The sequence below is a fragment of the Citrus clementina genome, unplaced genomic scaffold, assembly GCF_000493195.1.
Source record: "Citrus clementina cultivar Clemenules unplaced genomic scaffold, Citrus_clementina_v1.0 scaffold_2, whole genome shotgun sequence".
NCBI classification, from domain to species: Eukaryota; Viridiplantae; Streptophyta; class Magnoliopsida; order Sapindales; family Rutaceae; genus Citrus; species Citrus x clementina.
This window is the reverse complement of record NW_006262688.1, coordinates 30,211,241-30,226,833: the sequence shown is the minus strand read 5'-3', so window position 1 is coordinate 30,226,833 and position 15,593 is coordinate 30,211,241. Positions and strand designations below refer to the sequence as shown.

The 15,593-nt window shown below is 37.1% G+C and overlaps 2 protein-coding genes across 2 annotated transcripts; both read right to left on the bottom strand.

The window, feature by feature from the left end:
• Nucleotides 1–99: 99 nt before the first annotated feature.
• LOC18052023 (receptor-like protein Cf-9 homolog) lies at nucleotides 100–8,291 on the bottom strand. Its single transcript, XM_006448628.2, has 4 exons — nucleotides 7,613–8,291; nucleotides 7,375–7,469; nucleotides 996–3,845; nucleotides 100–192 (listed from the first exon to the last, which is right to left on the bottom strand). Exons 1-4 carry the CDS (start codon nucleotides 8,289–8,291, stop codon nucleotides 100–102), a joined length of 3,717 nt encoding a protein of 1,238 aa, XP_006448691.2.
• A 5,386-nt stretch (nucleotides 8,292–13,677) lies between these two features.
• On the bottom strand, nucleotides 13,678–14,928 carry LOC18052022 (receptor like protein 42). Its single transcript, XM_006448627.2, has one exon. It carries the CDS (start codon nucleotides 14,926–14,928, stop codon nucleotides 13,678–13,680), a length of 1,251 nt encoding a protein of 416 aa, XP_006448690.2.
• Between the last annotated feature and the right edge of the window lie 665 nt (nucleotides 14,929–15,593).

Below are 15,593 nucleotides of genomic sequence, written 5' to 3'. Positions count from 1 at the left end.
TTTCGAGGAGATCATTTTTGGGTAAGAACGTTGACAAACGAAAGAAGAGTCTCCATCAAAGGAAAAGAGTTGCTTAAACTGGATCAATGCAGACTCTGTTCATGAGGACAGTGTTTTGCATAACTCAGAGAATGCAAGAGCAATAACTGGAGAGCAAAGAATTGATAAGACCGTGTTAACAATCCCAATTTTCTGTATGAAACAAAAATGATTGATTAATTGAATTGTGTTGTATGGTAAATGCAGATGAAGGGTCAGCGGTCAGCGTAAATAGAACTCATTTCCTGATTATATCAGCTTCATATTGTTGCGGTAACAGCACCCACGCGTTGGTCGCCGAAGACTTCTGGTATATTAGCGTGGCCCCTTCCAAAAAATATAGAAAGGTGGCCCCACTTTTAAGCTGATGAATAAAAATAGCTTGGTCATCAATTCTTTAAGTCGGTTTTTGTCTCTAGTGGGACCTTCTTCTTTGTCATTGCTGGAGTTGAAGCTTCTCAAAAGCCATCATTCCTAGAGGTGGCAAAAATACCCATTCAATCTGGATTCAGACGGTATTCGAGTGTTGTAAGTTGGATATTATTTGATTTGGGTATAAAGTCGGGTCAATTTTGAACATCACTTGATAAACCCAAAATTTAAATTTTTTTTTAAAAAATTATGAAATATATAATTTTTTTGGAGCTTGCAAATTGAGACTCACACAAGGATTTGGTCTCTAATGCTAACCAGCTTATTTTATCATTTAAAATAATAATAATAATGACTTCACTTGATAATTGATACGGATGCTTCCTCTATTGCAAGAGAGTGCTCGCTGATTTTACAAATTTTCATTTTTCTTACTCACGCGACAGAACTATTTATTTCACCATCAAATATCAAATACATTAACTCGTACAATCGCAATGGACAAAATAAAAACAAACAGCATCACTTGCACCGACTTGTTAATTTCTTCTTCCTCTGCCTCTTCTGATCGGCCTTGTTCTCACCTTCTTCTTGGATTGCTTCTTCTCAAACATCTTCACAAACCATAGTGGTCTTCCTGTTACAAAAACCATGTACCCAATAGACAGGCCAATCACCAATCCAGATCCATAACCCATCTTGGCAACTTTCCAATCAAACCAGCTTGAAGTTGTTGGCACTAGTTCTGGTGGGTCATCTTTGCCACATTGTTTTGTCAATGGGAATCCACACAACCCCAAGTTGCCAATATATGAATGGTTTTGAAATGTACTAAATTGGGGTCCTTGAGGTATTGGTCCTTCAAGTTGGTTGTAGGAAAGGTTTAAGACTGAAAGGTATGTTAGACTTGTCAACTGCATTGGAATTTTTCCAGAAAGGTCGTTTGAAGACAGGTCTAACGATTCAAGGTTTATCAAATTTCCCAGCGAAAATGGAATACGCACTGTAAGGTAGTTGTGAGAAAGATTGAGGAGTCGAAGTGAATGAAGGTTTCCAATTACTTCAGGAATCTCCCCATGAAAATCATTGCTTGAGAAGTCAATGGTTGTGAAAACAGTGAGAATCTTCTGCAGTTCGATCTCAGCTCCTTTAAGTGTCACCACTACAGAATCCTGATAAAAAGTTTCACCCACGTATTGCAATTTCCTTTCAGTTTCACCAACAGTCCTCATCCCATTTAGATTTTCAAAAAACCTTGCTGGCAAAGGACCAGTAAAATTGTTGTGTGAGAGATCAATGATTCTCAACTTAGGAAATGATTGCTTGGCTTCAAACTCCCTCATAGAGCTGTGAAATTTATTGGAACGGAGAACAAGAACCTGGAGCTCTGGAAGATTTCCCAACCAGTATGGGAAAACATCTTTTACCTTGTTGTTCCCGATATCTAGAACTTCAAGCTTAGTACAATTGACCAAGGACTTAGGGACCGGTCCTTCCAGTTCATTGTTGTTCAAGTTAAGAGTCCTTAGCAAATTGGCTTCTGCAAATGCTTCAGGAATGGTTCCATTGAGTCTATTATTCCGCAGATCCAACACGCTAAAGTTTCCGATGCACACTGGAATAGTGCCACTGAACCCGTTATCGGAAAGACCAAGAACTTCAAGGGTACTACTACTGCAGATCGATGGAATAATCTCTCCTGTGAATTGATTGTTCGAGGCCAAAAGGAATTGCAAGCGAGGTGGAGGAACTGGAAGTGGTCCATGTAGTAAGTTGGATTGAAGCTTAAGATACTTAAGGTTCTTCCAAGGAATCTGCTTCATTTCTGTTATGAAGTTGTGGGAAAGATCTAGATAACTCAAAGTATCCTTTCCAACCTCCCACATCCAGTTTGGTATCTGACCATCGATATTGTTCTCAGAAAGGTCCAAATATGCTAATTCTTTAAGAGATCTTAAGAAGCTTGGGAATGCACTTATGTTGCAAGCAGATAAACGCAGAACGAAAATTTGGGGAAAAGAAGAGTTGACTTTGGATGTGGTGCCAAATGAAAGACTGTTGTGAGAGAGTTCGAGTGCTACGAGGTTAACGAGCTTTGCAAGCATATAAGGCTCTACGATGCCACTAAAGTTGTTTGAAGCAAGTCTGAGATCAGTCAAATTTGCAAGTTCAAATATTGAACTTGGAATTGAGCCATGCAACCTATTGTTAGTCAAATAGAGATTTTGCAATGATTTACTTGGAAATGCATCAAGATGGCCAGTTAGTTGGTTATCACTGAGGTCCATATACCGCAATAATGGAAGAGAGAATAACCAAGATGGTATTGTCCCACTGAGGGTGTTATTATATAATCTGAGAAATGCTAAATTTTGAAGCCCACTTCCATGAGAAGGAATTGAACCGGTAAGTTGATTATTTGAGATGTCTAAATATGCAACTCTGGTTAGATTCATAATATCTGGGATTTGACCATGAAAACTGTTGCTTCGAAGATCTACATTGATTAGCTGGTGAAGATTTGAAAGAGATGGTGGGATATGACCACTAAAACTGTTAGAGGAGAGGGATAAAACAGCAAGTTGTGTAACATTACCTAGTGATGCAGGAAGAAATCCATAAAAGTTGCATTTGTAAAGCTTCAATTCTCGCAAGTGCCTCAGGTTGCAGATTGAATCAGGTAACTGTCCGGAGAACCCTGTGCCAGAGACATCCAAATACCTTAAGGGGCTTGTCCAGTTGGACCTGGGAAAGACACCAGACAGATTTGAATTGAATTTTAAACGAACCATCTGTAGGTTTGGCAGGCGGAAGATGTTCTCGGGAAATTCACCTTGGATTCTACAATAAGTGAGACTTAGAGAAACCAGAGAGGTAGATAGATTTTTCAAGGTACCTGGTACTACGGTAGACATGTCTACAGAATCAAGAAAGAGTAGTTGTAACTTGGTCACATTTTGAACTAATGCTTCCATAACCGGGTTTTCAAGCCTCAGTGTAGTATAGGTAGAGAGGTCAAGTGAAACTAACTTACTCAAGCGGGATATTTCATAAGGAATTGAATCCTCAAAGTTGGAGTAAGAGAGGTTCAAGTGTGTCAGATTAAGGAAACGGCTAAAACCGGAAGAAATCAGAGAGAGATTGAAATCGTTGTTAGCAAGGTTGAGCTTTTGTAGGTGAACAAGGTCAAAGAGACTTGTGTTGGAAGGGATACTGCCGTAAAGCCCACTGCAGCTAAGGTCAAGGCTAATGACATCACCTGTGGCCATATCACATGTTACTCCCTCCCACGAGCAGCAATCAGTACCCCACTTCCAGGACATCGTTTTTGGGTATGCACGGCAACGGCCAAAATAATAACGGTTGAAGAAAAAGAGTTGCTTAAACTGGAGCAGTGCCAAACTCTGTTCCTGAGGACACTGTTTTGCATAACTCTGAGTATGCAAAAGCAATAATTGAAGACAGAAGAAATGATAAGACCACGTTAACCATCTCATTTTTCTGTAACAAATTATTATTTAGAGCAAATTTGATTTTATTTTGAGTACAAGATGAATATCGTCGGGTCACTATAAATAGTCGAACCCAATTTCCGTGACATTAGCTTCAATCCAGGTACGTGACAATTAGAGGCATAAAGCAGGGTTACGTATCCACCAATGGTATGAAATCCAACTAAATAAAATATCAAATGAATTAACAACTTTATGTTGAAAGCAATGTTCTTTTCAATTGAAGAAGTACAACTGGCTGCAAAAGCCGCTCCCGTTTATAATATTTTAGTTTTTGATGTTTGGCTTGCCGGTGGCTGCCACTTGGCAGTACAGAGAGCACTATTAGACAATAACAAAGGCTGATATTGAATTGTCAACTGTATAAGACTTGTCTTTGATCAGCCAATATTTAAACTCAATCCAGATGCTGTACTTATAAGCATTTTACGGAAAAATTATAGGGACCCCGCCGGCCTCCCACATTACTTAACCAAGCTGATCATCATTCAAATCTGTGGAGACAAGCATCGCATTTTGTATTGCGTAATTTGAGTATGTGAAACGACAACAGTCTTAATTAGAGCAAAAGAAATCAAGCGAATCGTGTTCTTTCTAGATTGACACCGAACTCGAATCGTGGCGGCCTTTTATTCCGCAAATTGGCACCAAACGGTAATTACCATCGCATGCATCATAAGGGAGAAACCAATCCTAGTTTACTTTTGAGTTGCACTATTGTTATGCTCCAAAATCCTCTTAAAACCCTTTTACCGAAATTTACAATATCAACCCTCCAATGCGTCAAGTCTTTCAAGAAAAAAATAAAAATAAAAAGCACTGCGTCACGAGGCATGATCATCATCTTTATCCATCAAAACAATTCTCTCTTTTTATAATTATTGAGTTTCTATGTTTCAAGTTAAATGATGATAGAAATCGAAAAGCAAATGGCAAGTTAAAAGGCGAAGGAATTCAAAAATTAAAATGATTCCTATTAATTGTATTAAAGCTTCATGCTAATTAGTGAAAGAATTATTAGTTAAAAATAGTTTTTGTTTTTCCAACGGGGATTGGAGAAAAAAGAAATTACGAATACACAGTGTTACTTTTAAATGAAAACGGGTGTTACTAAAAGTAGTGCAATTTACAAGTACTTTTAACGAGGTGTTTCTGGAGGGGTGCAAACAGTTTCACTCTTTACATTTTCTACGCTCAGTGCTTACTAATTTGATATTTGTACTTATGCAACAGCACTATTTATTTTAACATAAGACTACGTTTGGTACATATTTTCAAGTAAACCTTATTTAATTAGAGATTAGAGATTTTATAAATAGAGTTTTTACTTAAAAAAATTAATTGTTTGGTTGACAATAGGAGATTTTATTAAAAATTTATGAAATTATTTTATTAGGCAAGTTTTTTTAAATTATGTTATTAAAAGAATAGAACAAAATTATTAAATAAATAGAGGATATATTATATATTTTAATATTTAAAACAAGCTTTTTAATCTCTACTCCCAAATGGGAGCCCAAAAATTGAGTTTTTGCTCTTAGAAGCAAAATATTTTATTTAAGCTTTAAAAACTCACCAAAAAACAACCAAACAAAATAAAATTTATAATAAGAGCATATGAAATTAAATAAATACTTATGACCGTTAGATAAACTATATCGAATAGGCAGTAAATATTAATTACATTATGTGCCATTCCAAAAGGACAAACTTGTTACAAAAGATCATCACTTGCACTTTCGGATTAATTTCTTCTTCCATTGCCTTTTCTGAATCTCACCTTCTTGGATAGTTGGATTAATTCCTCTCAAACATATTCACAAACCATAGCAGTCTACCTGACACAAAAATATGTATCTAATAGATAGGTCAATCACCAATCCAGATGCATAAGCCATCGTGGCAACATTCTAATCAAACCAACTTGAAGTGTCATCATCTTCTTCTACTTGATCTAGTGTCTTATATGTAATACCTTAAGTAAATTCCACATCAACAAAGTATATGAGAGATACTGAGTTTATAAGTGGATCCGCACTTTAATTGACAAGATGCGGTGATATGAGTTGTAAGATTGAGTTATGACAGATTGTATCTTCTACATGTTTAAGAACGAAAGAGATGTTAGATTTATTAATTGCAAAGGAAATTTTCCTACAAGGTTGTTGGAAGACAAGTCTAATGATTCAAGGTTTGTATATCATATGAACTTAGAAGGGGGATTAATAAATTAATTATTTTATAGCAATCTTTGTAGGGTTCTTGTCATCACTTCGTATTAAAGCACCTGACTATATACTAGATGCATGATACAGAACAAAAATAATTATTATCTTTTCTACAAACATATTATCCCTCTAGTACAGATTTATACAAATAGTTTGTGAAAAATACCCTACGTGGGAATTAAAAAATGCAGTGAATCCATTTATCCTTATGATTGCATTTTCTTTAGATTGGCACCGTACACGAATCATGGAAGCCGTTTCTCCAGAAAGTTTTTGTTTCTACAAATTGGGCAGCTTTCAATTCATATTTTTCATCTCACTGGTTTGAAGTGGCAAGGATAATACCCTATATTGATCTATTTTCTATTCTTTGGTTGAAGAGATACTTGTTTTTGTATTTATTTTTTTTCCTTGTTAGATCTTGACGTTTTAATCTCATTGGCTTTCTCTAGTGTCATTGTCCTTTTCTTCAAGTTGAATGATTTGAAAGGATACTTGTTAAGAACAGGCAGACCTGTTTATTTTGGAAGAAAAATTTCATAGAACCTCAAGGGAGGCTACTGACGGTTGTTTGTAGAGGTTTATGATTCTCAAAATGTCTAGGGAGGCGTAGCTGTAGATAAATTTTGAGCTAGCAGGGCCTGTAATGTGACTCGGTCTGAGCACTCGTTTAATTAAGTCTCTCGTTTTATAAATTTTAAATCTTCGATTTTTATTCAAATAATTCTCAAATTAAATCTCTTTTTTTTTAAAAAAAAAATATTTTGAAAGTCACTTAGTCAAACTTAAAAACATTTTGCCAAACTTTTTATACGAATAAATGAAGAAATATATATATATATATATATACGAAAAAAGCTAAACTATTTTAATATGAATGAATAAATGTTTTTTCTTTTAACTCAGCCAAGCCTAGTTTACTTTTTATGCTAATTAATTTTTAAAATTTTTATTATTCATACACAGAGTCAACATCTATTAAATATGAAAAATAGAAAATAAATCTTAATCATTAAATACGACCAATACCACCTGGGACAATATTCTGGAAGGTCAACTAAAAATCATATCAAGAGATCCAAATCTGTATCGCTTTTATTCTTACAACAACAAAAGAAAAACAGACATGAAGAGCATCAATTGATTATTAGGAAAAAAAAATCAATTTCACCAAGTGATTAATTTCTTCTTCCTCTGCCTTCTCTAATCCCCCTTGTTCTTACCTTCTTAGATTGCCACGTCACAACCATCTTCATAAACCATAGTGGTTCTCCTGATGTGAAAACCATGTATCCAATAGACAGGCCAATCACCAATCCTGATCCATAACCAATCTTAGCAAATTTCCAATCAAACCAGCTGCTTGAACTCTCAGCTTCTTCTTCTTCTTCATGGAATGTTGTTGGTGCTCCATTATTGCCGCATTTTTTGTCAATGGAAATCCTCACAACCCCAGGTTACCAATATAGGAATCTTCTTTATGTATGACCTGGGGTCCTTGAGGTATAGGTCCATCAAGTCGGTTGTGGGAAAGGTTTAAGACTGGAAGAGATGTAAGACTTGCCAATTGCTTTGGAATTTTTCCAGCAAGGTTGTTTGAAGACAGGTCTAAGGATTCAAGTTTTGCCAAATTTCCCAGCGACGATGGAATTTTCCTTGTAAAGTGATTGTGAGTAAGGTTGAGGAGTCGAAGCGAATGAAGCTTTCCAATCACCTGTGAAATCTCTCCATCAAAACCATTGCTTGAGAAGTCAATGGTCGTGAAAACGGTGAGAATCTTCTGCAGTTCAATCTCAGTTCCTTTTAGTGTCACCAGTACAGAATCTTGATAATATTCTTCACCCAAGTACCGCAATTTGCCTTCATCTGCACCAACATTCCTCATGGCATTTAATTTTTCAAAAAACCTTGCTGGCAAATAACCACTAAAATTGTTGATCGAAAGATCTAAGATTCTCAACTTATGAAATGATTCCTTCGATTCAAAGCCCTTCACAGAACCGCGAAGTTTATTGGAACGGAGAACAAGAACCCGTAGTTCTAGAAGATTTCCCAACCAATACGGGAAAACATCGTTGATCTTGTTATTTCCAATATCTAGAACTTCAAGCTTTGTACAGTTGAGGAAGGATTGAGGCATCGCTCCTTCGAGTTCATTGTTTTTGTAGTTAAGAGACCTTAACCAATTGGATTCAGCAAATGTTCCAGGAATGCTTCTATTAAGTCTATTATTCCGCAGATCCAACACGCTAAGCTAAGTGTTAGGAAATTAGTGGGTGAAGCAGACACGCAGCTAAAATGAAATTGGAAGAAAATAAAAAAAACAAGCACAAAAGAGAACACCAGAAATTACGTGGTTCGGCTTTTAACCTACGTCCACGGGCGAAGACAAAAGGAAAATATTATACTAATGATATGAGGATTACAAGTATTGTAATATTTTGTCTCACTACCTAGAATCCCAATATACCCAATCTCTCACTCACTAGACTCACAAGAGATTTATAATTTTAAGCTCTTAAAATCTCTCAAGCTCTCTCCTTGTTATTCTTTTACAAATTGGATGATTAAAACCAAATGAAGAGCTACCTTTATATAGCCAAAATTGGCTATTAAAATATTATTATAATTTTAAACCGCCTTTGATTTTTCTTCATTTTTCTTCCTTCTTTCTTGTCAAAGCCGTGTGCTTCCGTTTTCTTTCAAACTTTGCTGCCAAATTCTTCTTCAAACAAAGTTGTTGCCGACCATCTAGATGGCCACTTTGTTTGACATTTCTCCCACTTAGAGATTAGATTGAGAATCAATCAATCTCCACACCATCCTTTCTGCTTCGCTATAATCAAAACATCTGCTAGGTTCTCCTTCGTATGGATTTTCTGTAAATCCACACTTCTGCCTTTCACTACTTCTCGAACGAAGTAATACTGTACCCCTATGTGCTTTGTCATGGAATGAAAGGTTGGATTCCTTGCAATAGGCAAGGCACTCTGACAGTCACAAAATACAAAAATTTTCTCTTGTTTGTGCCCGAGCTCCTCCAATAACCTTTGTATCCAAATAGCTTCTTTGCAAGCTTGTGTGGTTGCCATGTACTCTGCTTCTGTTGTAGATAGAGCCACAACAGTCTGCAGTTTTGAAACTCAGCTTACCGCTGCTCCCACAAGTGTAAACACATAGCCAGTAGTGGATTACCTTTTATCAAGTTCTCCTGCAAAATCTGAATCCACATAGCCCCTGACAGTAAACTCTGATCCTCCATAACATAATGCAACATCTGAGGTTCCTCTTATGTATCTCAGAATCCTCTTCACAGCTATCCAATGTTCTCCACCAGGATTCGCCATGTATCGACTGACTGCTCCCACTGCTTGTGCAATGTCTGGTCTAGTACATATCATAGCAAATATTAAACTTCCCACTACTGATGCATACGATACTTGAGACATTTTCTTCTTCTCTGCTTTATTGCTAGGACACATACTTGAGGATAATTTGAAATTAACAGAAAGTGGGGTAGAAATTGACTTACAATCTTGCATGTTGAAGCGTCGCAAGATTTTCTTCAAGTAGTTCTTCTGAGAAAGCCAAATCTTCATGTTATTTCTGTCTCGGTGAATTTGCATCCCTAGAATCTTGTTTATTGGTCCCAAGTCCTTCATTTCAAACTCCCTAGCCAACTATGCCTTCAATTCTTGGATTCGATCTTTGTTGGGGCCTGCTACCAATATATCATCCACATACAATAGCAAAATAATGAAATCATTATCTTCAAACCTTTTGTAATATGTACAATAGTCTGAACTGAGTCTGTTGTATCCAAGGCTCATGATGAAGGAATCAAATCTCTTATACCAACACCTCGGCGCTTGTTTGAGACCGTATAGAGATTTGCTCAACCTGCAAACCAAGTTCTCTTTTCCCATTTCTGCAAAACCTTCTGGTTGGAGCATATATATTTCTTCTTCAAGTTTTCCATGAAGAAATGCAGTTTTCACATCTAACTGCTCAAGATGTAAGTTAAATGTAGCACACATCATCAAGACAACTCTGACTGTTGTAAGTCGAACCACCGGAGAAAATATTTCATTGAAGTCAATACCTTCTTTCTGAGCATATCCTTTCACCACCAATCTTGCACGATACCGCTCCACTTGGTCATTGCTATCACGGTTGATCTTGTAGACCCAAATGTTTCCAATGGCTTTTCTTCCATGTGGTAGTGATACAAGTATCCATGTCTTGTTCTTGTGTAGAGCTTCAATTTCTTCATGCATTGTTGTCGTTCACAATGCAACATCTGAGCTGTTTAAAGTTTCATGGAAAGTTGAAGGCTCTCCATCTTCTGTTAGAAGACAGCATGCAACGTTGATATATGTGACATACTCCGAGTGCCACGTTGGTGGTCGTCTCTCATGAGTTGACCGATGAAATTCTGGAGCCTCGGACTTGACTGGTTCTTGTTCTTCGTGCTTTGGTGCTGCTTCCGAAGAATCTGAATCTTCTGGATTATTTTCCACATATACTGGCACAGTCTTTTGACTTTTCTTTTACAGTGTCATCATCTCTATCTTTCTTTTGCAGTTGATCTTTCATAAAAATAACATCTCTGATGATGACAATCTTGTGGGCAGTGGGGTCCCACAGACGATACTCTTTTACTCCATCAGCATATCCCAAGAAGATACATCTTCTAGATTTTGGATCTAGTTTTGTTATTTCTTGGGCGTTGTACACCACGTACATAGGACATCCAAATGCATGTAGGTATGAGTAATCAGCTGGCTTTCCAGTCCACATCTCCATTGTTGTCTTCAACCCAATTGCTGTAGATGGCGACTGATTTACTATATAACATACAATTTTGGCTGCTTCTGCCCAGAATGAATTGGGTAGACCAGCAGTCTTCAACATAGCTTTTATCCTTTCTGTAAAAGTTCTATTCATTCGCTCTGCCACTCCATTTTGTTGAGGAGTGTATGCCACCGTGAACTGCCTTTGAATACATTCTTGCTTACAGAAAGCAAGAAACTCACCGTCTGTATATTTTCTACCATTATCTATCCTCAAGCACTTGATCTTTTTACCGAATTCAAGTTCCATCCGCGCTTTGTATTCTTTAAACACTGAAAATACATCTGACTTTTTCTTAATTCGATACACCCAACATCTCCTGGAATAATCATCAATGAAAGTCACTATGTACTTTGCACCTCCCATGGACATACCCGACGATTCCCAAACATCAGAATGAATCAAGTCTAAAATGCATTTACTTTTATCAACAGATCTACTGAATTTTAATCTATACTGCTTACTTATAACACAATACTTGCAAAATGGTAAACTTACCGATTTGAGCCCCGAAAGTAATTTTCGCTCAAAGAGAATCTTCAAACCTTGTTCTGACATGTGGCCAAGTTTGAGATGCCAAATCATCGTTGATTTTTCTCCATTTGATGCGACACACGCATCAGCATCTAGTAGTATTTCTCCTTTAAGCATGAATAGATTAGCACCGATCTTTTCTGCCTTCATCAATACAAGGGCGCCTTTAACGATCTTCATAATTCCATTCTCCACATGAGTTTTGTACCCATGACTATCCATTTTTCCCAAAGACAATAGATTTTTCTTCAGGCCGTTGACATGTCGTACCTCCTCAATTGTGCGAATTGTACCATCAAATATTTTTATTTTGATAGTACCAATACTAGCGATCTCCAAGGCATGATCATCTCCCATATATACAGATCCTCATGAGATATGTTCATATGTATAGAACCATTTTCTTCGAGAGGTCATGTGCCATGTTGCACCTGAGTCTATAAGCCAGACATCATATAGTCGTTTTCTGCCTTCTAAAACAGTTGTTGCCTGGCTGTAAAGAATTTCGCCATCATCTGAGGTACTTGCTGCACACCCCTGAGCATTTAATGACTCAGGTTCTTTGCCCTCTTTTCTTTTCTGGTTACTCCAACACTCTTTCTTAACGTGCCATTTCTTGCCACAGTTGTAGCATTTAACATTCTTCTTACTTCTAGATTTTGATCTACCATGATTGTGACTCCCACTGAGGCCACGTTCCGTTGATTTCCCTCTCGTCACCGATAGCGTCTCCGCTTGCTGCGAACTTGCTTGTCTGCTTTCCTTATTTTTCCGTCTGCTCTCCTCATTTAATACGGAGGCTGCAACATTGTCGAAAACCAAACTGTCCATTGGATTGTTATTCGTCAGGTTGATGATGAGTCAATCATACGAATCTAGTAGACTTTGAAGTAGAAGTTCTGCACGTTCATTTTCCTCTATATTATGACCAAACGTTGTAAGTTGTGAAAATAGAGTCTTTAAGGTGTTGATGTGGTCGGTCACCATTGTAGATTCAGCCATTCGAAGAGTATAGAGTTTTCTCTTCAAAAAAATTTTGTTGTGTAGTGACTTGGCCTTGTACAATTTTGTGAGAGTATCCCATATTTTCTTCGCTGTATTTTTCTTTGCTACACTGGATAATATTCTATTTGCAAGTGCCAAGTGTAGATCAGAAATTGTGTTGCCATCTATCTCGTTCTACTTGTCATCAGTTATCTCCATGGGCCTTTCTCAAATTGCTGCCAAGCAATTATTTTTCCTCAATACAGCTTTCATCTTTATTTTCCACAACGAAAAATTGTTTCCGTTAAATTTCTCAATTTCATACTTTGCCGCCATTTTGTTGATAAATACCGTACACAAGTTAGTGTACCATCTTGAATAGTTGTGAGTATGTGTGCGAATGCACACCAGGAAAGTTCCTAAGAAAGACTGAAAGGGTCACAATGGTCCTACTTAAAACCCAGACTCCTTAAGCTCTTATCGCTTTTGTGACAGAACTTTCCTAGACATGTACAAAACCACACAGTTGCTTTACTCACACCACTATTCCCTGCTTTGCACCGCAAAATTCTTGAATCACTCCCATCATTTCTCGTGAATAGTACCGTATACGTAAACAATGCCGTATATGTAAATAATATCGTATACGTGAATAATAACCCTTACGTGAACAGTAACCGACGCCAAAAATAGAACCAATAGCTCTGATACAAATGTTAGGAAATTAGTGGGTGAAGCAGACATGCAGCTAAAATGAAATTAGAAGAAAATAAAAAAAAGCACAAAAGAGGACATCAGAAATTATATGGTTCGACTTTTAGCCTACGTCCATGGGCGAAGACAGAAGAAAAATATTATATTAGTGATATGAGGATTACAAGTATTGTAATATTTTGGCTCACTACCCAGAATTCCAATACACCCAATCTCTCATTCACTAGACTCACAAGAGCTTTATAATTTTAAGCTCTTAAAATCTCTCAAGCTCTCTCTTTGTTATTCTCTCACAAATTAGATGATTAAAACCAAATGAAGAGCTCCCTTTATATACCCAAAATTGGCTATTAAAATATTATTCTAATTTTAAACCGCCTTTGATTTTTCTTCATTCTTCTTCCTTCTTTCTTGTCAAAGCCGTGTGCTTCCGTTTTCTTTCAAACTTTGCTGCCAAATTCTTCTTCAAACAAAGTTGTTGCCGACCATCTAGATGGCCACTTTGTTTGACACCAGGGGCTAAAGTTTCCAATGCACTCTGGAATGGTGCCACTGAGCCTGTTATTGGAAATATCAAGAACATCGAGGGCAATAATATCGCAGAGAGAATGAATAATCTCTCTTGTGAATTGCTTATTCAAGATCAAAATGACTCTCAAGCTAGATGGAGGAACTAGAAGTGGTCCTTGAAGTAAATTGGAACGAAGGTCGAGATACCCAATATTCTTCCATGCAATCTGCTTCATCTTGGTTATAAAGTTATGGGAAATATTTAGATAACTCAAATAATCCTTTCCAATCTCTGATATCCAGCTAGGAATCTGACCATCGATTTTTTTCTCAGAAAGGTCCAGATAAGATAACTCATCTTGAGTTCTTAGGAAGCTTGGGAAAGCACTTATGTTGCAAGCAGATAAACTCAAATAGGAAAATTTTGGAAATGGAGAGTCGATTTTGAATGTGTTGCCTAGTGATAGGCTGTTATGTGAAAGATAAAGGTTTTTAAGCTTAATGAGCTTTGCAAACATATAAGGCTCTACAATGCCACTGAAATTGTTTGAATCAAGTTGGAGATCAGTCAGATTCACAAGTTCAAAGATTGAACTCGGAATTGACCCCTGCAACCTATTGTTGGACAAACAGATGTTTTGCAGTGATTTACTTGGAAATTCATCAATATGGCCAGAGAGTTGGTTATCACTGAGTCGCACATACTCCAATAATAGAAGAGAGAGTAACCAAGATGGTTTTGTCCCACTGAGGGAGTTATTGTTTAAACGAATTAAGACTAAATTTTGAAGCCTACTTCCATGAGAAGGAATTGAACCTGCTAGTTGATTGTTTGACAGGTCGAAAAATGAAACTTGTGTTAGATTGACAATATCTGGGATTTCACCAACAAAACTGTTGCTTGAAAGATCTAAACAGGTTAGCTGCACAAGATTTGAAAGAGAGGATGGGATATGACCGCTAAAATTATTGTGCATGAGGTGCAAAAGAGTAAGTTGTGTAAGATTACCAAGTGATGCAGGAACAGGCCCAACAAATTGGCTGTAACCAAGCATCAATGTTCCTAACAACTTCAGATTGCCGATTGAATCAGGCAACTCTGAGAAATACTCTATGGGGCTGGTCCAATTGTTTGCCGGAAATTTGCCAGCCAAAGAAGAATTTTGGCTTAATCGAATCATCTATAGATTTGGCAGGTGTAAGATGTTTATTGGAAAGTTTCCTTGCAGTAAACAATCAGAGAGACTTAAAGACGTTTAAGAAGAAGATAGATTTTTCAGTGAATCCAGTACTACGGTGGACATTTCCAGAGAATCAAGAGAAAGTACTTACAATTTGGTCATATTTTGAACTAATGCTCGGAAAACTGGGGTTTCAAGACTCACTAGAGGATTGGAAGAGAGATCCAGTGAAACTTACTCACCCAAGAAAGAGATTTCTTATGGAATTTTACCGTTAATATAGGAGTCAGAGAGACTAAAGTGTGTCAAATTTCAGAAACGGCTAAACCCAGAGGAAATCTCAGAGTAATCAAAATCGTTATGAGAAAGATTGAGTGTTTGTAGATGAAGAAGGTGAAAGAGACTAGTGTTGGAGGGGATATTGCCATGGAGCCAACTGCAACTAAGGTCAAGGCTAATGACATTACCTGTCGCCATATGACATGTTACTCCATCCCACGAGCAGCAATTTGTGTCCTTTTTCGAGGAGATCATTTTTGGGTAAGAATGTTGAGAAACGAAAAAAGGTGGTTCACTTAAATTCTTATGAATTGCTTAAGTATGCAAGCAGAGCAGAAAGACAAACAACCTTTTCATATATTATGATGACATTTAAAAGATATACA

Bases quoted from the DNA above. Each gene is read 5' to 3' on its own strand.
- LOC18052022 (XM_006448627.2), bottom strand. From the start codon at position 14,928: ATGATTCGATTAAGCCAAAATTCTTCTTTGGCTGGCAAATTTCCGGCA.
- LOC18052023 (XM_006448628.2), bottom strand. From the start codon at position 8,291: ATGCCTCAATCCTTCCTCAACTGTACAAAGCTTGAAGTTCTAGATATT. The intron at 3,846-7,374 runs GTAAGAACAAGG...TTGCATACTCAG, and splicing joins TGACGTGGCAATCTAAGAAG to AGTTATGCAAAACAGTGTCC. The intron at 193-995 runs GTGAGAACAAGG...TGTTTCATACAG, and splicing joins AGAAGCAATCCAAGAAGAAG to AAAATTGGGATTGTTAACAC.